At 40.3% G+C, this 27,711-nt stretch overlaps 1 protein-coding gene across 1 annotated transcript; it reads right to left on the minus strand.

The window, feature by feature from the left end:
* Positions 1–687: 687 nt before the first annotated feature.
* LOC310929982 (uncharacterized protein) lies at positions 688–27,686 on the minus strand. The gene is made up of 11 exons (XM_083892861.1): positions 27,547–27,686; positions 27,278–27,390; positions 26,991–27,137; positions 26,737–26,889; positions 25,410–25,516; positions 25,191–25,314; positions 24,190–24,282; positions 21,845–21,913; positions 15,220–15,273; positions 10,814–10,966; positions 688–1,645 (listed from the first exon to the last, which is right to left on the minus strand). The coding sequence occupies exons 1-11, from the start codon at positions 27,611–27,613 to the stop codon at positions 1,463–1,465; spliced, it is 1,263 nt and encodes a 420-aa protein (XP_083748987.1). The 5' UTR covers positions 27,614–27,686; the 3' UTR covers positions 688–1,462.
* Between the last annotated feature and the right edge of the window lie 25 nt (positions 27,687–27,711).

The following is a 27,711-nucleotide window of genomic DNA, read 5'->3' on the forward strand; positions in this document are numbered from 1 at the left end:
AAAACGTCCAAAATTTGATTTTTTTTTTACAAATTGAGTATAGCATGTTATAGCAACCTAAGAAAGTGATTTCAATGAAAACAAAGTGAGGACCGGCCAAAATGTCCTCACTCCGTAGAAATGACCTCACTTTGTTGGTTAAAAACCCTCACTGGTCCTCGGCATGCCGCAACTACAAGAACACACGCACACACACACACACACGGAGCATTGTATGTGAAATTTTCCTCCTGAGCTGCGTTTTTTCGCTCCCGAAACATAAAGACACAATTGCATCATGGAATCTACAGTATATAATGTTTTTTTTTTTCCCTGAACAAGCCTCTATTACTATCTGGAGCATGATCTCAGATAACGTTTCCATTTACCTTTTACAAAATTCTTCAGAGGTCTGTGCTGTGTTTGTTAACAGATGTGGTGCATGGAGGATCATTGGGCGCTGGTTGCATGTCACATACAACAATTGGGGAGGAAATGAAAGAGAAAAACCTTACAAAACGCAGGGTAAATGTGAAAATACATAAATAGAGAAGAGATTCAAAAAGATTCTGCAGGTGCATGGAAAGAAAAAAGCAAAGTATGAAGTCATGCTGTGAATTCATTTTTTTTTATTTTTCAGTGTTGGTTACAAAATGTCATGTTTAAATGTCAGAATTGAAAGAATTTGTCCCATTATTTGTCTGCCATGGCATTACATTACATATATTCTACTGAGAATTTCAAAAGGCTAAAAAACCATAAACTCGGTTGAAAGGTGTTCCTACTTTCTCAAACATTGAACCAGCCTCTTTAGATAGCACAGAAAAGAAAAAAAAGAATTCTCTCTATTGTGTCTCGTCCTGTTGTATTCAATGAGTTGACATACTGTATAGGGGGTGAAAAAAAGCCGAAAATAGAGAATAAACTGAATCACATTGAAATGCAAGCGTTGTACATAACTTATATAACAATAAAGGGCTTCACTCATAAGCATAGCATTGAGCCAGTTTTCTAATCATGCAATGATGACATGAGCTTGAGAGGGAATTCTGCAGAAATAAAAAAGTTGCCTATGAAAACGTTTTGTTGCTCAGTAAACACATCTATTGTATACCTTTGCTTCTAGAAACCATGTATGGCTGTGTGTGTGTGTGTAAGGAAAAGGCATCGTTTTGCTTTTGCCGCAGCACAAACATAAAGCTCTAAAACTAATTTCTTTCCTCAACAACCTTCTGTCAAAGAGATTAAAGTAAGTATTACTCAAGTAAGCATTTATTTCTCCCAAATCATTAAACAACTGACCTCAAAGAGATTGAGTGGACTGCAGTTTTTAATGGCACTATTTTCGTGCATCTCACTTGAATTCATATTTCACTGCTGATAAGTGGGTGTTGTGAAAGGATAACCAGTCAAATAAAGGCACTTTGTAGATAGAGCACTCGGGTAAAAAAAGAGAAACAAAAGTTGATGGTGGAATTTGAAATCAGAAGTCCATGGGTGCCTCTGCTTCGACCTCCTCCTCATCACTACAGGGTTCATAGTCTTCATCCAAGTCATGGTCTCCCTCCTCTCCCTCCTCTCCCTCCATCTCTCCTCCCAGCTCACCCAGCAGCTGCTCCACATGCTCTAAAATCGGCTGGTCGTCACATTGTAGCTTATTGTAAAGCTGGAAAAGAGAAAGGAAACAATTAGGTATGAATGCATGAATAAGAAAAAGACAAACATTTGGATTTCAAATTCAAAGTAGATTATACATTACGGCTAAACAGTTTGGCTTAAAAAAAAAAAAAAAAAAAATGAATTGCAATTTTTTGGCATAATACTGCAATTTGATTTGCGATTTTTAGATCAAGCATTACCACATGAGACACATTCAAATTATTAATTACTCTACTACAATGCAAGGACGAGAACTTAAATATGTTATATGTAGGAAATTATTTATATCGAGACATAAAATTACCATGATGTGTCTTTAGGGATTAAAGAAACATCCATCCATCCATCAGCTGTTGAATTTAAATCGATGACAATGGCGCAGCCACTATATTGACGAAAGAAATGTTCGTTTGCAGGCCACAAACTGCTTTTGTTTTGGTCCGTTGCGTCACCCAATGGCCAACCACGACTACCAAGTAAAGAAATGCAAGCCTGACCGAGGGCTTTACTGCTCTAAACCGTACCGTACTGTACCAAACTGAACTGTACTGAACTGACTGTACAGCGCTACTTATTTAAGTATTTAAGTGCTTCTTGTTTAAGTATTTCAGAAAATCTGGCAGCATACGCTTCTCCAACATGTTGAATTGTGATTATAATAACCCTTTTAAACACTAAAGGTTGCTCTTGTATATATGTATTACATACATCACCTTTAATTATATTAATTATTTCCTATATTTTGTTTTTTAATTGGTATAGAAAACAGAACAATTAAAAATAGACTTACAAATTGAAAACTAATGAATTGTTCAGCTCTATTGTACAGAAAATGAAATGCCAAAGTACACAAACTCAGATTTGGTTAGTGAGAGAATCTCAGTGCATCACAACAACATCAGTAAGCAGCAGGACAACCAGGAGTTGAGGGACGTGAAGAGACCAGAGGTTGTTAATCTCTAAGTGCTACTTAAGTTGCCTGGGATATCGAGCAGCTTCTGCATTCATGGCTTGCAAACTGCTCGTAAACAGTTTATGTTTTTGACACGCTGTTCATCTGCACATGGCACCATTTATCTTCTTCTTGCTGGTGCAACATGCATGGGCCTATGATTGTGTCACATTTGTTATCTCAGTGAAATACGAGATTTAATATAAAAAAAAAAAAAAAAATAACATTCACAAAGTAGCCAGTAGATTTATCTCTGAAAAATATTCTGCTTGTGTATAATTACTGAACTTAAAGTGGAGCAGTTGATAAAAGTGTTGGCCCTTCCCTTAACGACACAGCACCACACTATGTTTTCTGTGTGCAGACGCAGAGTAACTGCAACTGATACAGCAATTTATGATTATGCTTTTCTTCCTAGAAGCAAAACCAGACAAATAAAGAGACCAAGTGGGGAATGGTTTATACAATCTAGGAATATTATTCTATTTTGTCTACCAAATATGCACACACACTCGCTCACACGCACAGTTTTAACTTGAGCTTAGGGACAACAAGCAGCCGAGTGCCATCATCATTCTTACTAAAAGTGTAACGAGGCCAGAAGAGTGAGGAAGAGTGTGTGACTGCTCTGCCCCAGGACCAGTCTCTAAGCAACAGCAGGTCCTGACAGGAGACACGCCGTCCCATGGGAACTCATTTGGAGTGTAAGAATATTTAGTGCGTGTGCGATGCTCTCTAAAGAGACTGAGAGGGTCAGCGCTCTCCAGTAATCTGACCCTGTCACTGGACATCGGTCGCGCTCCACCTCCCTGGAGCTCCAACCTGCAGAGACGGCATCTTCTTAAATATATATATACTGTATACAGACAAACACACGCAGGTTTGCACAGCTATTCTTGCCAGAGCACTGCATTGACTAAAATGTATTTGGACAGCTTAACCGATCACAATGCCTAATCCTTAATGTAACCAGTATTCACATCTCAATCTCTCGCTCTAACTGAAGCCTCAGAAATCATCAGGACTACGCTTTCGTCCCCATGAGGACGAATGGCCCTGAAAAAAGTCTGTGTTTAAACAAGGTCCTAAAGAGGTGACATAAATGAGTACACACACACAAAAACAGCACTGCTTTTCATTCTGCCAGTGTACCTCTGAAGTGCCTGGAGATCCACAATGAACACTCGTACAAGCTGGGCTTGTTTTACAATAGGTCTGGCTGAATACCCAGAACAAATTAAAGCCCATTAAAGCCTTGAGTAAGTGTCTTTCTTAAGAGACGTAAACGTTAAGATACACAGTGAACATGTGAAAACATTACTGCATGATGTACTATACACACAACGCTAAAAGGGGACATTGTATTAACACAGTTTGTGTTGATACTTATTACAAATCAATAGCACAGTGTCTGCCGCGTAGGACGTGATCATTCACTGTGTCGCTTTCGGCTAGCTCAACAAACGGGCTACTTTTTTCACATTCTGCGCCGAGCGCTGCCGAGATCAGCACCGCCGTCGCAAAAGACAGAGGCGTTTCTTATTTACAGCAGCCGACGTTTTCTCTTCTCGTCGTCACGGCCCACAGAGCTGCCAGACAAGGGAGGACGGACGGAGGGAGGGTGAGTGTGAACATCTAATTGTACAACATTTTCATGGTCCACTCTGCTCTGATTTCAAGGCCTCACAGCTCAAAGTCCACTTGACTACCCCCCATGAGAACTCACTCTCTCTTGCACACACACACACACGCACACATACACACATGTCACAAACATTGACAAACTCTGGCGTTTTGATAATCGCTCTTTTTTTAGCAATGCTAACACCAAGGAATGGCAATTTTGTAGTTTCAATTGAACGAGGATCCCTCAACATTTATTGAATCTTATAGACATTCATGTTCCACAGAGGGTGAATACAACTGACCTGGTGACACAAGTGAAATATCTTGACAACTACTGGATGAAGTTTCATAAAAGCAACGCAAATCCTCTGAGGAAACATTTTCAAACTCACAAAAAGATGCCAGCAAGTTTAGGCTACATTCATACTACCGTGTTTTCATTTAAAGGTGAAGTAAGTAGTTTAGAGTGACATCTAGAGGAGAGGCTGAAATTTACAAACTGCTCCTCTGCTCACCCCCCCTCCCTTCCCTGTGCGCTACGGTATCCTCAGCCGATCAAATGTCGTCCTCGTCGTCTTTCTCCGTGTCAGCAGATGAGGTTCTAGTATTTATTTAGACAACGAGAGGGAGAGGGTGAGGGAGAGGGACAGCTCTTTGTGGCCGCGGTAGAGCTGTCAGAAGCCGGCGAGGGAGAGGGCGAGCTACCGCGGCCGTAGCAGACGAAGCGGAGAGAGTGGAGGCGGGACTTCCGCTAGAAGTAAAGCGACGCTTGATTTGTTCTCTCGGGTTTGTCCTAACAGGCTCCGGTAGAAACATGGCGTCTCGCTGCTAACAGTGGCTATGCAACAGCCGCCCGTGACCATGTTATTTTACATGACTGTTTGAAACACTACGAAAATGAAACAAAAACTATTATACAGCGACAAGACAATGCAGGAGCACATAATATGTATAAAAAAGTGTATGTTGGGTCATATAAATCCATAAATACTACGTAGTGTCCCTTTAAAAACAGCATTTTGTGATCTGCGAAACTGCGTTTCAGAAGTAATGCACCTAAAAACATACAGTATATCACACGATTATTCAGGTACACTGAACAGAAGCATGCGGCTGTGAACAGCTCCTCTTCCAGTTGTTTGCAAAGTTTCCGAGAATTACAAACGAGTGCAAAAATGGAATGTTAGTTTTAATGGAGCTTTTTTTGTTCACAGCTGATATTGGAGTCACGGCTGAAAAGAACCAGTCAGAGAGTGAATGTGAGCAACTGCATCATTGTTTCCAAAGGTCTCCGTTTGTGACCATCTATACTAAAATGCAGCACAGGAGTTTTCGAATGAAAACGGAGACAGCGACATTTTTAAAATTCTCTGAAACTAGGAAATTAATGAAATACCACAGTACAAATAGCTTTGACTTTTTTTTTTATTCATGTCATATATCCTCAATTTCTTTCGATATATTTATTATATGGTCCAGAAAAGATTATTTGCAATCTTTTGTCCTGTACACTGAGGACAAAAATGTAATAATAAACCCTAACACATCCCTTATCAAAAGAATTATTTTTTCCCCTTCACGGTAGAGACCTTTTTATACTGAATAAAGAAAGACTGATTAAATGATGAAAGCCTAATCATGCCATCACTGTTCACCTTCCGCTCCACATCTATCCTCAATTTCCCATTTCTTTTTACCTCCCATTTCATTTTATTCTCTAATGCCGTCATTCTCCCTGCCTTTCTCTTGAGCATTTTCCCCTCATGCACTCGGCCACTCTCACCAAATGACCTACCTGTCAGGGAAAGAGACACATCTCCTCATACTTTCACACGTTATATCACATCTTGTCCACGTGCAAGCACGCACAGGCACACGGTGCCAAAATCTTGCCCTCCCTTCCAATTCCTTCCACATTCTGAGACCTGCTTTTTTTGTCCATTTTTCAAAAGACGGAAAGAGAAGTAGGAGGCATAAAATGCAACATTATGGATGCCAACTGCCAACAGCAAAGTAGAAGAAAGAAAAAAAAAAGGAAATTCTGTAGTCTCCAGTCCAATGGCAAATTAGTTAGTCAATATCTTCTCATAACCGCCAGCTCTAAAGATTTGAAAAAAAATCCTCCATCCTCTGTCATAAGCTAACTTTGCTTCAACATGATCACATCAGAAGTGGCATATTTCAATACATTTGGCCTAATAATTATGTTAAAATGCTGAGTAGGACGAATTTCAGCCAACCATGATTTCCTTTCGGTGAGAAAACAATAAGACTATTTCAGCACATTCAGCACTCTCGCCGTCATACAAACAAACACACACACTTCCTCACTGGGAAATTGAGATACTGGGCATGTCCCTGAAGGTGAAAGACAGACACATACACAGAACTGTGACTTACCACCTCTGTCACTCCAGTCACATCCTTGATAAGAAAAGGCATTAAAATTACATGACAAGTCCACCTCAGACCAACCCTATCCACAATCCATGCTCATGAGCTACCCTTTCAGCCACATCAAATAGTAAAGCTCTTGACCTCCATTTGCCCTAGCTGCCTGCGTGCGCACACACACGTGTGTGATGTATATGGCATTGTCCTCTGTGCATACACTGCAGATCCTTCCTCAATTGCACCCTATTTGGCAGAGACTCAACTTCTATTTCAAGTCCGGTTCACTATTGATTTTACCCTTGCCACTATTCACCAGCTAAGAACACACACACACACACACACACACACACAGACACAGACACAGACACACACACACACACCCCCACAAACACACAAACACACAACCCACCATGACTTCAGATGACATTACATTGACATTAAGTCTAACCTTAATCAAAATGACTACTTGCCTAACCCACTTACTACAAAAACTAATCCTAACCTTAATTTATACATAACTGTTCCCCAACTTCACCTTAATGTTCTTCTGTTCTAATGTACTTAAAGTTTAAAGCAAATAAATATAGAGATTCTTCACTTCACACTTTAAAAAATGTGGAGTAAGGAATTATGGAGTAAAGACTGAAAGACTGTTCTGTTCAGGATGGTTTTATGTGTGTATACAAATCTATACTTTATTGTGTCTGTCAAGTCAGCCCCACACTAGAGGATTTTCAATGGCTTGATTTTAAAGGTCCCATATTATGCAAAATCAATCAATTTTTAATCATTTAAATCCTTATATTTGGGACTCTGGAGGTCCTATCAGTCAGCAAAGTGTGAAAAAAGATGACTCACTCATGTTTTTCTGGTCCTCCTCAGTCTTAGTACAGGAGATAAAACACACAATGTTGACTTCCGCACTGACTGGGAGGTCGCAATGCGCTAAATTCCTGGAATTGTTGTCTCAGGGAGCTCTGCATTGTCCGTAAAACAGTGCTGGCGAGGGCAACGGAAAAGTCAGCGAAAAGTATTATTCTTGGCTCCACAGTGCAGCACAGAGTCCTACACAAACTTCCAGCCTCAGAGGATTTATCTGTCCAGTGGATACATGTTATATATGACGGCAATGTGCCTGCTAGAGCCTGCAAATGAACACTTCTCCAAATGCTAACTGCTGTTATCTCGTTTAATAACACGATTTCAGGGAGGATAACTTGCGTGATTTAACATGACTTCAGACTGTAAACAGACATGGAGGCGGACTGTCCCCCTTCAATTGTGATATGTCTTGCCTTTACCAGCACTGTATCTTTCACTCTCGAGTAACTGCACCTGCTCCTGCATTACTGCCTTTGGTTTGCTATCCAGCTGTCCGTGTCGTACATCTTCCATCAAGGCAAAAGAACACAGAAAATCTCTGCCACTTGATTTAAAATTCTTAAAGATAAGGAAATGAAGTACAGAAGAAGAACAGAAGGAAGCGCAACCTCCTGCTGTGAGGCTGCAGGTAGTGCTGATAGAGGAAGAGGGGGGAGGGGGGAGGGCGGAGGGCTGCAGCTAAATCAGCGTTGTGCTTGTGTACAACATGTCATCTCTGACCAAAATGGTGGAAATGTCGCTTCTCCACATGTTCGCTGAACAGTTGGTTTGATGCCGAAGCATTTACATTTATATTCAATCCAACAACTGACTAACAGCAACGTTGACCTGCTTCTGTCAGCACTAAAGCACGAGCGTGTGTGTAAGAGTGTGTCTGACTCCTCTAACCATACACATCTCTGACAATCACATGGTTTGTCAGACATAATGCATTCCCTAGCCCCTTATCCAAACATTAACCAACACAGCTAAATGTCTAACCCTAACCTTTAAGCCCAATTTATACTCCTGCGTAAAGTGCTCTACGCTCTGCATCGTCTCTGGCTGCACGAAATATTTTTAAGCGTCTGTCACTCCGTAAAGGAGACGGCAAGGGCTGTGATTGGTCCTCAGGACAGGCCGAGCTAACGCTGCTCTGTGCCGGCCACAGTGCGCACCGAGGGTCCACAGAGGTGGAGCTGATCACCACTACAACGTTGCTGCCAAACTATAAATACGTCATATCTTAATACACACAGCACATGTTTAGACTCTAAATGGCTAATTTCTCGCCTCAAATTATCTTAAAACTGCATCCCGGGACAAAGAAAAGTGAGAAATGGCCACTGTTTCAATGTTATTTTGCTGCAACAACAACAGTCTTTCTCTCTCTCTCACACCATTGCTCACTGTAGCCAGAAGCACAACAACCTTGCGTAGCAACCCCTACTGATCAGGCGGGAAAATTGCAGTGCGTATCCGTCACCACGACGGTATGAAGGCTCAAGGGGTCTCCGGGTATAACATTTTTATAGACAACTTATACTATTTATAGCCATGGGAGAGAGTGTGGGGGGGGATGTTTTCTGTATCCTAAGGGGGGCATAACAGAAAATAATTGAGAAGCACTGCCCTAACGTAACCTAATTCTAACCCTAACCCTAAATGAGGCCTCATTTCCCTGTTGGAGCCCATTTAATCTAGCAGACTGACTCATTAATAATTAACACACATAGTGACACTAAATACAAAGATATAAATATAAGACAATCTCAACTGCACAGTTGTAGGTGGACATTTTTTGCCCCAACCTCACCTTTTAAAGAACTTTGTACATTTACCTTTCACATCACTCTGCGTCTGTTGCTTCACTTAGTCACTCCACTAAAGTTTACTGGAGTTTACTTGTCACGCTCTGACAACCCACCCATTTCTATTATCAAACTCTCTTCGTGCAAAAACAGCTTTTTCCCCCTATTTCTCAATTGCATTTTTTTCTTTATTAACTCTCACCACAAAGCTCAAATCTGTATGTGTTTTTCCTCTTTTTCCTTTTATTTTTTTCCCTCTTGGCAGTTCAATTCCCACCTCGATCTCGTCTTTTTGGACACCCTGAGTGGATGACGGTGGTTAGACATGCCTGTCACTGCACTGCTAGCCAGAGAGACAGGCATCGATATATTGCCACTGTCCTGCCCCTACTCATCTGTGGAGGAACACAGCAGAGCAGACAAGGCAGAGGGAGGGATGGGAGGTGTTTGGGGGGGGGGGGGTTGAAGTTGGAGGTGGTGCCTGCCATCCTTCAGCCTGTGCTGTCTGATTTACAAGCCTATTGGATTTTAGACTAACATGAATCACTGCTCCATAGAAGCATTACTCGCTGACAGAATGGCAGAATGAATGAGACGCATCACTGTGCGTGTGTGTGTGTGTGTGTGTGTGTGTGTGTGTGTGTGTGTGTGTGTGTGTGTGTGTGTGTGTGTGTGTGTGTGTGTGTGTGTGTGTGTGTGTGTGTGTGTGTGTGTGTGTGTGTGTGTGTGTGTGTGTTTTGCCAGGACCTGCAGTTCCCATAAAGACAAAAACCTCATCCTAATGAGACAGAATCTCATTCGTGAGGGCTAAGATTTGACTTGGGATTAAATGATGTGGCTTCAACAGAGCTTAGTTAGAATCCTCTGATATACGTCGCATGTATACAGTGCAACATGTACTCGCTCCCTCTCTGACAAAAAACTGATAAGGCAGTCTTAACTACTGTGACAGTGATGAAACAACGCTTAACCCGTTGCAATACACAGTGCAGTTCACAGCTACAGGAACGTTTGAAGACTGTAAAAGTCATGTATTCATTTCATTTAGCATACGCTGGTTAGTAATATTGGAAAATGTATAAGTATCAAAACTAAAAAAAAAGTATGCGTTGCAAATAAATGGCTCTTGTGGGTGTTAATATTTAATGGCATTACATTATTACCAATGCATTAATATTTAAACAGCATCTAACACTTTATGGTTGAAGTGGAGCTGCGACTATTTATTTTTACACCCAACAAGGAGGTTATGTTTTCATCGCCGTTTGTGTGTCAACTAGCAGCAGGATCACTTCAAATGAACAAACTAATCTCCATGAAAATGTGTGGCGGGACATGACCCACGCAAGAACCCACCGCTACACAACTTTTCAAGGAAACTTTTACATTTTAAATTAATTTACACTCTTCGATCGATCTACTAATATGTGATTTGTATAAATAATCAAAATGAAATATTCAAATGGAAGTTTTGTCAAGACATTAGAAGGTCTGTGCAAAGATAGAAAGGAGGTATCGCAACCTGAATTACCTTCTTAGATTTAGTCAGGTACGACCTGGCTGCCTCCTTCAGTGCCTTCCACTCCTCCGTCTCCTCCTGCGTCACTTCCCTCCCTTCTCTATCTTGCTGCTCTTTTGCCTTTTCCAGCTGGAGGTAGCACACCCAGCCAGAGAGATACCACACCTGTGAGGCACAGAGAAAAAGAGAGATGGGCAGAGGGTGGCAGGAGGGTGTGATGCGAAGAGACAGACAGACAGACAGAGACACAGAGAGAAAGTGTTCTTTGTTGCAGTAAGTGAACAAGTGACAAGGGTAAAAAGATTTGTAACCCTCGCAGTGCACGACTGTACGAAAATCCCAGGACCTCTTTTGACAAACCTGTTTAACACACATCACACGGAATCACTGACACATTTTTCGTATCCCTTCTTGTCAGAGAATAAAAACATGATCAAATGAAATTTCCTTCGGCGAATGATCTTCCTCACATCACGAGGCTTTAGGGCTGGGTTCAAAAATATATTCTTCAATTCATATCAATATTCATTTGGAAGATCCAATAATGATTCACAAAATCCTTGCATTGATCTTTTAATATGTGTAGTCTTGAACCAGATAAACCTCCACATGCAGCTTTTCAGATGAATTTGTTGTTGTCCTCAAAACAACTGTTGTCTTCTTCTCATGAGCAAAGTATACACATTAGGGGTGGGGGAAAAAATTGATTCACATAGGAATTAAATTGTTATTATTTTCGCTATGTTAAGTTTCTATTTTGAAAAAAACACCAGTTTGTGTTATTTGTGTACAGTTTATTTGTGTAACTTCTGGGAGAAAAAGGCCTAAGCTTTTATTTATGCAAGTTATTTTTTGGTTCGGTAAGTTAGTTTTTATTTGTTTTGAATGAATAAATGTTAACTTTTGTCTTTGAGTGATCACATTATCTTATACAAACTGTATTGTTTTGATGCCATAATTTGCCTTAACACACTATGCATTGTATCAATTTTGAATCGAGAATCTTTGAATCGAATCGGTTGAATCGAGACCCTAAGAATCAGAATCGAATTGTGAGGCACCCAAAGATTTGCATCCCTAATACACATTTTGTATAAATTGCAGCATCAATTTGGTGAAAATCTCTTTCATGGCATAGAAATTGAAATATCTAATCGATAATTAATAGAAAATGTATTCCGATCAGGACCCTGTGAATCAGAATTTAATCAATTCAGGAAATCTGGAATGATACCCAGCCCTACATGTGAAAATTGAAAGGCTGTGATGTAAACTGTCTGTTTTATCTAACTGCTAATAATACCTTTGGGTACTTTGGAGGGATAAGCTTTGTAGTTTTAGATTTCTTAAAAATGGTAACATCTTCAAAAATCAATTATTTCAAAGAATTGCAGCACTGAAACACATTTTCATCACCTTGGATACAGAAATGCAATTTACCAAAAAAGTATTTTAAAATGACAAAGTAAAAAAATGTAGCATCAAAACAAAGTACCATGCAAAGGTGATGATGAGTGTATAAGGTCGTAAAAGGTCGTAAAAGGTCACATGTCTTGTGCAGCATTTCAAAGCGAATTATACACTCCGGCAAAAACCATAAACATGTAGAACTTAGATCATTTATATGACCACGGGTGCAATAAAAGGTACTGTTGCGTACTGAAGTATATTAGTTAATGTGTCCCTTTGTGAACACTAATGCTTACATTTTACCGTCAAAGTTATGTGGCAACTTTCCCTCTTCTCTGCACATTACTTTTTGCAGCCACACGTCCGGGTTAATAAGAAAAGTGCACATTAAGGTCTGCACAAGATTGATTTACACAGTAAAGCATTTGATGAAGACTTTCTTCAAGCATCATGTGGCCTTAATCCCCATATTCTCACAAGAAGACTTTCAGGATCATGTGCACTTATTTGAAGACAGCTTTAGATCCATAATTTAAATACTCTGCTATTGGTTCAAAATATACAACACAGCAACAGCTAGATTAGAGCAAGCCAGAGGAAAAGAACAGCATCAGTCAATTGCAGAACAATATAATGTCAAAAACAATAGATTATGATTATGTATTGCTCCACTGGGTCCCATAGCGAGCTGTCTTTCATCACAATACACTGTATTTGTCAGTAATTACATTTCAGCTGTAATAGAGATGTTTTCAAAGCTCCATGTACTTACAATATGGGGTAATGATTAAGACTCTTCAGATGCAAAAAACAACAACAACAACAATCCTTATCACACCATTGAGCATCACTCAAATCAAGAGAACACCTTGCAGAGTTAGATGTGAGGGAATGAAGATGAATTAATGCTTTGAAATAATCCAATTGCTCCACATAGTTCAAACAGCGAGGGGAGACCGGGGGAGGCATATTTTTAACTAAGCATGTTGAAACACACACACACCACAAACAAGCTTGTCGTCTTTCTTTTTCAAAACAACAGCCCATTAGCTGTGCAGAGTTTGCTCTTCAACCTCTTGATACAATCAAGCCCCGACTCTCATCCAACTTGGAGGTGTGTGTGTGCCTCTCATCTGAGGCCAAAGATCATCCACCCACTATTCTTCAAGCACCAAGATACAAATATTAGCTTTATTCATTATTCATGGAGGGCAGAGGCAGTAGGGACCTGCACCTCTGCCAAATCAACCATTTAGCTAACAAACACATCAACTAATGCCGCAAGTGAATTCAGAATTGCTGCTCTGCTTGCAGAGTGGGAGGCTACCCCCTGCAGCCACACTTATCAGAGCAACAGCAGCACTGAATTAATGTATTAATGTTTCAGAACCACCAAGTATTCTTATCATTAAAACATTTACTGTGCACGCAGAACCTAGAAAAAATACCCTCCTCGTGTATATTTAAGAATGAAATAACGAAATTGAGTAACTTTAGATGAAAATGTAAACTCCCTCAAAAGTGAGAACTGCTGTGTGGCTTCAAAACAGCACGGGACGTCAAGGCTAGAGAACGTCTTTGCAGATGGTCCACTGTGAAAATATTTGTGTCTCTAGCAAAGACGGTTTATGCATCAGCACTCAAAATTAAAACATGAGAAAGTTTGCCAATTAAAACTTCAGAGACTTCACTCTAACCTACCACAACCCCAGTCAGGCGCACGCATTATAAAATAAATGCTGTGTCTGTCAATCAAATCACTGGCACTATTGTCATTTCAAAGTCGAGGCACATCTTAGCTTCCATATGGTGCTGCTGAGGGAAGAACAAAAGCGTCATGAAGCGGCGGAAAGCCTTTGAAACGAGATTTGCAAGGAACTAGCTATGTTGTTCGCGCATACTTCACATCGTACAAGGGAGGCCTCCGGTTTTGAGATAACCAAGCGCAAGTCGAAGGAGGCAAGAGCTAACAAGTTATCAACCGTGTTTAAGAGAAGAAACGAGAAAGACGGAGAGAGCGCTCGCGCGCGAAAGAGAGAGAGTGAATTATGTAGCTGAACGTGTCTGTCGTGCCGTTTCTGACATCACAAATACTACTCTACCTACAAATGCAACATTGATATGACGAAACACGCTCTAAACCATGAGAACTGGTGACTGTGTGCATCGGATGTCACAGCTGTGCATCGCAAGAGTGAGTTTAAAAGTTCAGCCCCCACTGACTGCTCTCAATCTGTCAGCTGAGGTGCGTGTGCGTGCGTGGGGGGGGTGGGGGGGGGGTGAAGGAGCGAAACACCACAATGCTCTTTTATCCGACACTCAGTGACACACCTTCATTTCCGCCACTACTGACAGCGAGTATTTGGGGCGCACTGACAGCACACGGTAGCTACTGAAGCACAAAAAGTATTGCAATTTACGCAACTGTCTAATGACCATTTAAGGGTTTCAGTCATATTCTCTGTGTGTGAGGACATGCACACACAGAGGAGACACACGTACTCATATCCAGTCACGATTAACACGTTCAGAGGTGGACCAGGGACACTTGTAGCCACATTCTTTTGTATTCGCGGAGCAATTATTTGCAGAACATTCCACCTCCGCAGCTAATGTTCTCTGACCTGCATCTTTACACTTCTCAGGGCCCACATGCTGACTTATTTGCATCCACCATTGCATTATTCTATTCTATACTATATAGGTGTTAGAGCAGCATGATGAACGCCAGGCATATGGGTTTTCCTCCCACAGAAGAATGGTCGTTCGTCTCTGTGCGTTGACCCTGCGATAGACTGGCAGGCGACCTGTCCTTCTCCATATGTCAGCTGAGAGTGGCTCCAGCTTCCTGTGACCCACGAGTGGATTATAAAGTGGCACTAGACATTCTGTAACAACCGTATTTTTTAATATAGAAAGCTGATGTGTCTGCTTGTATCAACTATGAATCTAATAGCCAAGAATCCATTACTGGACAGCAACAGCAAGGACACAGTTTCTGTGCTTACCTGGACGACCTCGTCATCCTCTTCAAGAAGTCCCTCCAACACATCTACGGCCATCTAATGCAAAGGGAGAGAAAATCAGAATCAGAAATGAGTCATTTCAGTTGTAAACACATTCATGGATAATATTCAGCTTGTTCTCTGCCGCACAAACAAACAGAAACACATGGGTATTGTGCATCTCCCAGGCACCTCAGTCAATCATCGCGATCAAAAGGTCTGATAAGCTTCTATGAGGCGAGTGCCACAAACACACCCCTGTCGATATCAACAAGACACCAGACATGGCCGTCAATACGCTCTCACCAGTGCTTATCGTCTGGTCAATAGTCACTTTGGCTTCACTGTTCAATATTCATTTTCATCCATTTACTGACATTTACAGCCTATATATTCTCGGTATAAACCCCACGATACTGAGCACATAAACCTAAAACTCAGCTTGACCTACCGTCCTTAGTTACTCCACCTCTCAGACATTTCTCGCGATTTCCTCTCTATAGTGTCCTGGAGAGAGTTTCTTGGTCTCAAAGGAGTTTAATGTTCGGTGACCTTTGTCATTGTGCGTCACTGTCTGGGTCAGTTTCTGTGGGAAGTTTCTATTACAGAAAACAGAGCCCGACTAAAGTAGGCTGTGTGTTTGTATTGCTCTGCCTTTCCCATTGCAAATTCTGCCTGTGTGTGTGTGTGCGTGTGTGTGTAAGGCCCCAGGTGATGATATATTGATTTTTGTCAACTTCAGGTAGGAGTCGACTGTTAGCCAATCACCCGTGGTGAAGGGCAAGAATAAAAGTCATGCACACAGCTGTGCACATGCATACACACACCTACATTCTGCAGTAACGACACACACACACACAACAGTGAACACAACAAGCAGCACTTGTTTCTTGTTAAAGCAGTCTTATTAGCTGGAGAGATTCCTAGTTTCTTCCCCCTCCTGCTCTTTCGGCGTTCTCTTTTCATTAAGCCTGGCGGTGATAAAGAAAGGGGTGCGTTGCCTCGGTAGACTGAGGCAGACCCAGGTTAATTGAGAGTGTGTCGTTAAGGGTGTGCAAATGTGCATGTCAAGGAGTCTGCTGATTGATTGCTAGACCAATTATCTGCTGGAACAACTATTGTTCTCAATCAATTAAGGAATAATTAAAAAATACGCAAAAACAAAAACACCTAATCCCAGCTGATGAATGAATTCATGCCCAGCCTCAAAATGATATGCTTGACTATCAATGTATTGCACTAGATATAAGAGATTGGATTTAAGATCCTGGGCTTGATATCAAACAACTGATTGAGTAGGCCGTTTTGGGTTAACGGAAAAACACAAAAAAGATATCTATGAACAAGGATAAGTGAGAACTGAGAAGTGATAACCATTATATCATCTCCAGCTGCACTCTTTCCTAACAACACTGGTCAACCCAGGGGCAAATGATTAAAGATTCAGAGAATCTTAAGCAGCCTTACGCTCTAAACAACAAGATTAATATTCCTCTGAAGATAAAGGGAGAGACGGGGGGGGGGGGGAAGAGGGGAGAAATTATAAGGACGGGTTCAAAAAGGTAACATAATAAACAACGTAAAAACTGGTCCATGAACAACAATGATGCACTGCAAAGTCAGAAACATGCAGCAAAACACCATATACATGTTGTCCTCTTTATTTCAAGAGCTGTTAAAAAAAAAAAAAAAAAAAAAAGAGTACTCAGGGGAGAAACTAATTTATATTGGCTACTCTGTGTGTGTGTGTGAGTGTGTATGTGAGTGTGTGAGTGTGTGCGCGAGGGAGAGAGAGGCAATTTTGTTTAACAGAATCATTTTACCGGAGCGCACAGTCGAGACAGGAGAAAGACAAATCACTTTACAAGTGAGGGCAAGCCGTATCTGTAACACACAGAAACCCACACAAATACACACACACACACACAAACAGGGATGTCTACACTTAAGTAAATAAATCCTAGGGCTGTCAGTGGTAACTGCACTTCCAAGCAACACTGGAAAGCACAAAATGCGTTCAATCGTGGGCTAAATTTAAAAAAATACAGAAACGTTAAATGCAAAACATAAAAGCAAGTGTCAAGAGTGTCAACGATAAAGGAAGTAACTCTCCATCAGCTACTGTGACAACTACACCAGCAGACACGTTAACGTCTGTCATGAGATACCGCCTGTCTATATGTCCGTCTGTTTGCTATGTGGCAAGTCAATGAGTGGTAGTTATCTCTTTAGGACCTTTTCCAGTACAAGCACTGACCTTGTCAGGATCAGTAGTCCTCAATGAGACCGAAATCAGGTCCTAATGAGACAATCTAATTTCTTAGGAGCTAAAATTTGAATTGCAGTAAGGTTAGTTGGGCATTAACTGGTTATGGTTAAGGTTAGGAATAATGTTGGAAAAGTCATCATTTACAGGCTCTAGCAGGCACATTGCCGTCATATATAACATGTATCCACTGGACAGATAAATCCTCTGAGGCTGGAAGTTTGTGTAGGACTCTGTGCTGAAGAATAGAAATATAAAAAAGAAAGAATATAACTTTTTGCAGACTTTGTGGACTTCCGGTTTTCGGATGTTGTTGCCCTCACCAGCACTCTCGCGTGTTTTACGGACGAAGCGGCGCTCCGCGAGACAACAATTTTAGGAATTTAGCGCATTGCTACGTCCCAGTGAATGCAGAAGCTAACATTGTGTGTTTTATCTCCTGTACTTAGACCGAGTAGGACCACAAAAACATGAGTGAATCCTCTTTTTTCACTGTGCCGACTGATAGGGCCTCCAGAGTCCCAAATATAAGGATTTAAATGATTAAAAGGTTGATTTTGCATAATATGGGACCTTTAAGATGTGCAAATGAATGGAAGTCAATGCAATTTCCCAAGAAGATTCTCTCTATGAGGGCTATTGCTATCACAAAGCAGGATATTAAAACTTGAATTAAGTCAAACCATTCAGAGAACATTTGTTAAATGAAAATGTCCAAAAAACAATGACTTCACTTGAGCAGAGAAAAACAGAGAAAAACAGAGAACTGCACAGTAGAGGCTAAAGCCAGATAACGATTTGTTGTTTTCATTTATAGATGCCGTAAATGATTAATAGATAACCAAAACTCTCTTTTTCTTCTGTCTGCTGATTGATATACAAGTCATCTCAGTATAAGTAGTTTGTCCCATAAATAATCAGGAAAAAAGAAAAGAAATGAAAAATGTATGTCGCAATTTGCCAAAATGCTGCTTTGCTCTGGCCAACATTGTTTTACAAACACAAAAGAAAAACATTCTCCCATATGTGCAGATGGAACCTAAGGCCAAAAGTAGAATTTTTAATATCAGTCTATAATTGAACTTTTAAGTGAAAATTAAACGTTTCACACATTTTCAAAGCAATTATAATCTCAAAGTGTGCTTGTCATACTGATATTTGAGGAAATTATGTTGTGATCATTTATGTCACTGTGATATTTCTATTATTGTCGTTATCGTTTTCACAGCACTTCAATTGCGGTTGTTTTAAATGTGCTACAGAGATCAACTTTACTTACTTACATTTTTAATCACACCCAACCCTAATGGAAGCAAATGTTGAGCATTTTCAATTATAATTAACCACTAATTCAAACTGTTGTCATTTACTATCAAATAGGTGTTATAACACAACAGAAACAGGCTCAGAAAACCATTCAGTTTAACAATCATTGCCACAGAGTTTTGTCACAGCTGCTTTCAAGCATCTGTCACGCTCATTCTCCATTTCCCGAAAAATAACAAATAGATTTAACAAGTGTTTCTCCTCAAAAACAATCAAAAGGGGAAAACAAATCGCTCCTCTTCCAGATGAAGTGGCACAGATATACATATTTGAGAAGAGCAGCGCATGATGTTTTCATGGATTCATTAACCCACATTGCCCTCACACAGACTATAGGAAACAATTACATCGTGTAGCTTTTTAGCATCATTTAATGCAATGGTTTCCATGATCCTGACTCCGTCTACAATCTGCCATAAAATATCCACACAGTGAGGAAAAATGACTTGCTTCTTGTAAAGCTTTTCAAGTCCTCTTTGAGCTTTCAAACTGAACAGAAAAGCTCTCTTTGAAAAAGATTTATCCATTAGATCCAACAATTGTGGCAGCTGTGGCCTTGACAGACATTGCATGTCTAAGAGAAGACTGATTATCCAGCACTATGCTATTATTTAAGTGCAAAACTTTCCTTCTTTGAGGTTTAGCATTTTTTTTGCAGAGGTTACCCATTGGCACCAACTTGCTGGACCATTTCTTTATATCACATGAAAATGAATACCCTGTAACTAGGGCTGAAACAATTACTCGATTATTTATCGATTACTAAATGAAACTATTTTGATAATAGATTAATCGGTTTGAGGGTTCTTTTTTAATTATTGAGACAAGCTTTCGGATTTTTCAGCTTCTTAAATCTGAATATTGTCTGGTTTATTTGATCCATGTGGCAAAAAAAAATCATTAAAACTGAATAATGTTGGTTTGGGGACAAACCAAGACATTTAAGAACCGTCATTTTGAGGATTTAAAGGTGCATTATGTAATAAATCTAAAGCAACTGGCCATAAAATCCTCCTAATATGTCACAGAGACTCAGGAATAATGTTCATATAACAAACTGAACTCACCAACAACAACAGTACAGCCAAAATATTTGCATTAAAAAATATATTTCGCAGACTGCAAATCATGTTTATGTTTTGAAATCATGTTTTTGGCATGTGGCGCCACCTACCGCCGTCTACCAATCATTGCAGTCAGTAGAGTCTCAGCTGCCGAGCAACCACGGGTTGCCAGTTACGTCAGAAAACGAAACCTAAAAGACCTCGGTATTTTGAGTTTGAATGTAGTAACCGTTTTTGGCCACATTCTTACATATGGCACCTTTTAAATTACTAATTCTGTTATTTTCTGGACCAGAAAGACCAATTGATTATGAAAATAATTGTTAGCTGCAGCCCTACTTGTAATGACTAAAACTAAAAGAAAGGGAACAAAGCAGAGGTGCCATTTTATGCACAGCAAAGGCCAAATGAGGATCTTCTCCAGACTGTCACCTATCAGCATAAATGATGAAACGTTATTTATGCACCACAGCCACCCACTAAGGAAAACATCTCTATCATTTTTGGTGATTAAATCAATCACCACCGTGCACTGAAATGTCAACTTTTCTTTCCAATAACTATCAACATATGATTATGACATACTGATTACCTAGCCAAAGTAATCATATTATGAAATTTTATTTTGGCAGATGATCCCTCTTCACTACAATTCAAATTCAACCCACATCCTGCACTGAATATACGAAGCCAAACTGCATTCATCAGAGTTACTTTGCAATTGAGACAGACAAGTCCTTTTGGGCAAAGAATGCTGTAGTTCTGCTTCTGTGTCTGCTATTTAAAGGTGAACTTAACAAGAAATGCCTATTTACTATATAAAGCCCACGGAGAACACAAGTACATTGGTTATGTTTCAAAAACCAAAATAATTATTCATCAGGGACAAAAAAATTGTCATATTCTGGCATAACTACAAACTTTACAGACTGGAAGTACACAGCTTTGCACAGTGTTTATATTGTGAATAGATTCCTAATCCACAGGAAGAGATACTGAGCACAAAACTAAGACCGAGTGTTTGTACGAGTGACAAAAGAGCAGAGGGAGGAAAAGGGAGAAAGGATGTAACTGTCAAACTCAGCAAAGTCTCAGTCTGTGAGAGACAGATAAAAAAATATCTTGTTTCTTGTCTCTTTCAACCTTTAACCCAATTACCATCAGAAATGTGTAAATCTGAAAGCTGATGGCTGCGAGCGAATGTGACCAAAGTTGTGCGCACGGATATTTATATCCAGACGTGTGTTTGTGTGCACTGCACAAATATTCATGTTATGAAGTGCTCAGAATTTCTGCAGTTTGTGTTTCCAGCTTGATGACACCAACGGGATGATGAAGACAAACGACATGTCAGAAACCGTGGACCGAGACATTGTAATTTTACTGATACACCTGACAGCCCATCTTCCCCACCACACATTTACACACACACACACACACACACACATATTACAGAAGTTGAGGCATTTCTTCTTGTGTACTGTTTGTGTAATCTCTAAACTGCTGGTCTTCTAGCTATCAGGGAAAATGACTTGAGCATTAACGTTAATGAGTGTTAAGATGTTTTTAGTACCAAACCAAAGATACTGAGCCACTGAAATAGAACCCATAATACCATAAACTGATGAGTAATTTATTGGACAAGGACACTGTATCACATATATGGCAGCCATTCATCAGAATAAAGATTTCTCCTTCCTTTTTCCCCCTCATCCCTATTCCCCTGCATGGCCCCTTACCCCTTTCCTGCTCAGTAAATACCGCTCTTCAATTATTGACACTCAACTCTGAAGGGGATAAAGACAAGGCAAGGGCTTCCCAGCTTCAATGCTATTCAGCAGCAAAGGAAAGTACACAAACACATGTACACAATAATACAAAGAACAGGCTGCGCCCCATCCATGAGGCACAAACACACACACACACACACCGACGACAACATCACAACGTGAGAGCAGAAAAACATTTTTACCTCGTATTCTTCTGATTCAATGAGCAGTTTGGCCGTTGTGATGCGAGACTCGTACGGAGGAACCTCACTCTGGAAATAAAACAGGACAAGATCAACACCCTTGCAGTGAGGGTTTGCACAAGCGTCCACTGACATCATTCCTTTGTCTGTCTGCTTAAAACATTTGAAGTGTGATGAAGGTGTCAGCAGTTGTATGTAACTTTTAAAGGGGACATATTATACCCTATTTCTCAAAGTGAACCTAGTTCCCTGGTGTCCTAACGAACATGTCTGTGACATGCTTTGGTCAAAATACCATAAGGATGAAGCACCACAGCAGTTCACTCACCCTGCCAAAACAGCCCTGTTCAGAACGCTCTGTTTAGTAGTATCTCTATAGGCCCACCTTAAAGGTCCACCTTAAAAAAAAGTTAAACGAAACATAAGGGACAGGAAATGACATCAGCCACAGAGGCTACTGGGAGCTAACAGCAGTTAGCATTTGGAAAAGTGATCATTTGCAGGCTCTAGCAGGCACATTGCCATCATATATAACATGTATCCACTGGACAGATAAATCCTCCGAGGCTGGAAGTTTGTGTAGAACTCTGTGCTGCACTGTGGAGCCAAGAATAGAACTTTTCGCAGACTTTTGGTTTTGGATGTCGTTGCCCTCGCCAGGACTTGCATGTTTTTAAGGAAAAAGCAGAGCTCCGCGAGACAACAATTCCGTGAATTCAGCGCATCGTGACGTCCCAATGAGTGCGGAAGTCAACATTGCGTGTTTTATCTCCTGTACTTAGACTGAGGAAGACCACAAAAACATGAGTGAGTCATCTTTTTTCACACTTTGCCGACCAATGGGGCCTCCAGAGTCCCAAATATAAGGATTTAAATGATTAAAAAGTTGATTTTTCATAATATGTCCCCTTTAAATATAGGAATAAGGAATATCAGTTAGATTCAAACCATCGTCTAATGAGTTCACACAATGTTGATTTAACCCATCAGAGTTTTATTTTCATATCGCTGGTGACACAGAGTGACACATTTTACAACACAATTCAGGGAAGGCAGAAGCATAGGGTTAGGGTTAGCTACACTTGTAAAGCGAGTTGGCAGCAAACCATAGATTAAGGAGTCATTCCCAGATCTCTGAAACATGATTACGGTAAACAAATAATCAAGCGGAACTTTGCAAGTGTGGTCGGAGTACATATTTTTTACAACACCACCGTATAAACATCACCTGCCGCTTTATCTTCACCGTTGTAAAAACAAACCAGTGACGCTCACCACTCCCTTCGCTTTTCCTGACCATGTGCATTTGTTTTTAACGGAGACGGCGAACACAAGCCGTGGAGCCACGTCCATGCCGTTTTATTAATGTTTCTTTTTTTTGTTTGTTTTTTTTGAAAAAAAAAAAGCTGGTTTTGAGGTTTACTCGCATGTGGCTCTGCCATGATGAACGTCTCACCGAACAGTCACACATTCATCATGCCGTGATCTTATTGCCAGTACCTGGCAAGGGTGTGCGTGTGTCTAGTACTGTAAAGCAATTTGTGTTTCTTGCGTGACCTCCCACTTATGATAACTAACCCGGGCACACGGCCCTATCTTGGCAAGGCTGGTTTTCCGCTAAAAGACGGTAGGGGAAATGGAGACAGCCCTCAATCTCCCCCGCAACAAGCCATTTAACCATCACGATGACTCTGAATTTGTTAAATTAGGGTAAAAATCCTGCATCCTTAAAGAAGAGGATGCAGGATTTTTAATCTAACCCTGGTTCGCTGAAACATAAGTGAGGTTGAGAGACACTGCAACAAATATAGAAAGAGAAAAGTTGAAATATGGACCTAGAATCCTTAAGCTCTGCCTGGCTCACCTGAGCCACGGGTTAAGTCTAGGTTGGTGGTGACACTAGCATTGTTTTTGCGACAGTTGTTACACACTGAAGCTTTAATTTGAAATCAACCTAGTACAACACTGTAAATTTACTACAACTGGGATTTCAATCTTCATGTAACCAGCTAATTAGATTTGCCCACTTCTAATTGTTAACTGGTGCCATATATTAGGAGTAATTCAGTGAAATCCTTTGGGTTTTTTTTTCTTGTGTTACCTTCTTGTGTACATTTCATGCACAAACATACGAGTTGGAGAAGTATTTGCTCGGTCTTAATTTTTTTTTTATTATTATCCCCTCACTTTATAATCTCTTACTTTTCATTTCGCCTGCTGTCCTTATGTGTGTGTTTACTGCACAGTGACAATCCAGTTAGATGAAAGTGCTTTATAAATAACTCAGGATCTTATGAGGTCTGGGTTGATGTCAGAGGAAAATACCAAGGCCAGCGTCAACTCACCTGCATGCATCCTTCTGTGCTGGAGGAAGCAATGCTCTCCTTCTGGGCAGGGAGCCACAACGCAACGCTCTTCAGCAGGTATTCTTTGCCTTCCTGAAGAGAGAGAAATGCATATATATATATATATTTAAAGTTCACAGAAACACAAATCAGCAGGATTTAATAAAAATAAAAAAAAGATGTTCTTCTTCAGGCTGCATCGAGAAGGATCTATAAGTCTAAATTAAGTTTGGATTAATTGAATATGAAATTAGTTTGTTCATATATATTCTGAAATGTTACCACAGGATTAGAAAAGAGCCTTCAGCTACTGGATGTGGGGTTCTGTAAAAGGTATGTAGAGTCAGCCTGACCCCTGCTGCTTACAGCTAGTATTACAGATCCACTTCAGTTCTAAAGTTTCCTCGTCTGGGGAAGAAACATTTTTCACACGGTTTCATCTAACCAGGTTTTGAGATATTCACTGCCGACATATTGCCTATATATATATATATATATATATATAAAAAAATTCTAAAGCCGTTCTTTTCTACAGCATATGAGTAAAAGGAGAAAACCTTGTTTTACTTTTAAAGAATACATTTCAGACAGTTTTCAGGTTTCCCAACAGATGATACAGCGAGGTTATAAAAGAATTATTGGAATATATTAACAAGGACATTTCTCTCGACTGTGAAGAAGCTGCACAGTATTATTTACAAACCGAGTTGAATAGACTGCTTCCTCATCCTTTTTCTTTATTAGATGACGACATGAACACAATGATCTGCCCAGTAATTAACATTTCTATTGGCATGACCCGATTGTGTACGTGTGTGTTTATGTAAGCGTCCATCTGCTGATTAATCGCATACAATTCAATTTGCTCAGAATAATTAACTCAGCAGATTCCTGCTTTAATGTGGTGATAATTCATAATGAATGTGTAAGAGCATGCATGCGTGTGTGTGCGAGTGAGTGTGTGTGTGAGTGAGTGAGTGAGTGTGTGTGTGTGTGCTGACCTGGTTTCTTTCTGTACTGAACAGGTAACTGGCCATGAGCTGTAGAGCCTCTGGGTTGTCATGGTGATACTGTAATGCTTTCTCAATAAAGTCTTTGCACTTGTCTGCAGCTCCTTCTTCCATGCTACACACACACACACACACACACACACATTATTAGACAGCGACATTAAATGGATGTTGCATGTGTCATAGGTGTAAGTCTGTTTTCACCAGTACCAGAGGTCTGTTAGATAAATCTCGGCGAGTGAGCAGTAGGCTACACTAACATCCTTCGCTGTTGGAAGATCAGTGTCCTCTGGTTGGGCAGCAGCTCCAGCCTGAGCCTGTTTAAAATAACAGAGATCGAGCCAGATAAATCAAACGTTAATAAACATGAATATTGTTATTACAAAATGAAGAAACACCGAGGAAACTCTATCTGGCCAGGCTTATTTCATCCACTCTGCCATATTGACTTAATCCAGGCATATGATTTGCCTCGTGTGCTTCTGGCTCCAATATAAGGTAATTTAATGCATCAGAGTGAAACACTAATTGTCTGGTCATATATGGATGAAGGCTGCTTAAGTTTCCTAGTATTTCGTCACACCCTGTGCTTTATTGGGGCAACTGAACAGAAAGAAAGATTTCAGCAACATCTACACTTATGCTTCACAAAGTAGTTGCAGAAAATGATGCTTTATAATGACTTATATGTGTAAAAGAGGTTTCATTTTTTTCACATGAAAGAAAAACAAAGAATAAAGCTGTGATGCCAGAGATTGTCATTCCATTTCTTTACTTACTGAAAATAATATCCACAGCTACAGTAACATTACATAATATTTCAGAGCACCTTTACACTACAACATAGTTATATGGAAAAAATATGCCTTACTATTTACATTATTCTTGCACAAAGATGTAAACATGTTGTATTAATCAGAGTAAATTTAAGTGTTACATCTTTATTACATGCCATGGTACAATATAATACAGAGGACAGATTTGGATAAAAATTAATGTGGGAGGCAGGTTATGGTCCAAGGAAGAAACGATGGGGATCCAGACATGGATCAAAATTCAGGGGGTTTTTTTGTTTGCGAGATAGGTGAGTATATGGACACTTAGCAGCCTTGAGCTTTGTGTGTTTGAAAAATTAATAGAGATAGATCTTTGGGAGTGATCCACAAGCCAGGATCAAAAGGCTGTTCAAAATGAAGGCTCGTGTATAATGATGCTCAACCACTCTTAACTATCAGTCCCAGCTGAGGAGACATTGGTGTTCCATATACGAGTGAAGTTATTTATATTTATATACCTTTTTAGATACTGTTTTTACAACAGTTAATGTTTATTACAAATGTCTTCGCACACATGTTTGTCTATTCTGATCATGATAAACAGATAGAAACAAATTATCCAACAGCACCCTCTTGTGAAGACATATAATATTACATTAAAGTTTTGACTGGTGTCTTCTCTCCATCTGTAAACACATCTAAATCAACCCCCAAAGGGAATGAATGTGCTTTTGTGTACATGTTTGTTAGTGGGAACTCACAGTGGTCTGTGCTTGTTTGTCCAATGCAGACAGTAGGACCTGTATCCCTCTGGTGTAGTAGTCTGCAGCCTCCTGGCCAGTGTGGATCTGTCCAAGGTACATGTACTTACTGTGGCCTACATCAGGGCTCAGCTCCACTGCACGCAGAAAAGCTTAAAGGTTTGGTCAAGGAGGCAACAACAGCATAAGAACGACACAGAAATGCCACAGCTGAATTACTGCCACGAGTCAGTGCAAGACTATTTAAAAGATATTCCCTTCGCCTTGGTGGCGTCTCCTTGTTCAGAGCAGATGTGTCCCAGCATATCGAGAGCTTGCAGATTGGTGGGCTCCACATCCAGTGCTCGTTGGCAGAAAAGGCCAGCCATGTCAAAGTCAAAACCGTCCATGCATTCCTCTGTCTGCACAACATCAAACATGTAACAGGTGACCAAGATTAATACATACATACATACATACATACATACATACATACATACATACATACATACATATACCTTAAAGACATGCTAGATCTGAGTGTCTTCTTTGTTTATGTTACCTTCTCTAGTAGCTGCTGAACAGTGTACTTCTCAGCTGTCTTCTTCTTGGCTTTCTCATGCATTCTAAGTTTCATCCTGTCCTGGGGTGATAACCCAACAAATCCTGCATCTCCTGTGATGAAACAGAGGAATCGTTGTTTCGGGAATTCATTCGAGTTCCTCAGGGGAATACACCAAAGTAAATATATATCGACTGCTTACTGTCATTGTGATTGTAACATAACACACTGCAATAACAGCTAGCAAAACTATACTTATCAACACTTACCCCTGGTTGGGCGATTCTCTTTCCTCTTCGGTTTATTTTTCTGTTTGCCCTTAGCCTGTCCTCCCATATCGATCAACAACACGTCTTATATGAACACAATTTCTGGCTTAAAAACAGACTTTGCTGAAGTGTAGATCTCAACACGCGTGAAAAGCAAGATGTTTC

Source organism: Microchirus variegatus (genome assembly GCF_963457635.1).
Source record: "Microchirus variegatus genome assembly, chromosome: 1".
Lineage (NCBI taxonomy): Eukaryota > Metazoa > Chordata > Actinopteri > Pleuronectiformes > Soleidae > Microchirus > Microchirus variegatus.

Coding starts and splice junctions, on each gene's coding strand:
- LOC310929982 (XM_083892861.1), bottom strand. CDS start 27,613: ATGGGAGGACAGGCTAAGGGCAAACAGAAAAATAAACCGAAGAGGAAA. Junction 27,391..27,546: donor AGAGAATCGCCCAACCAGGG/GTAAGTGTTGAT, acceptor GTTTCATCACAG/GAGATGCAGGATTTGTTGGG. Junction 15,274..21,844: donor TTGAATCAGAAGAATACGAG/GTAAAAATGTTT, acceptor CCTTTGCATTAG/ATGGCCGTAGATGTGTTGGA.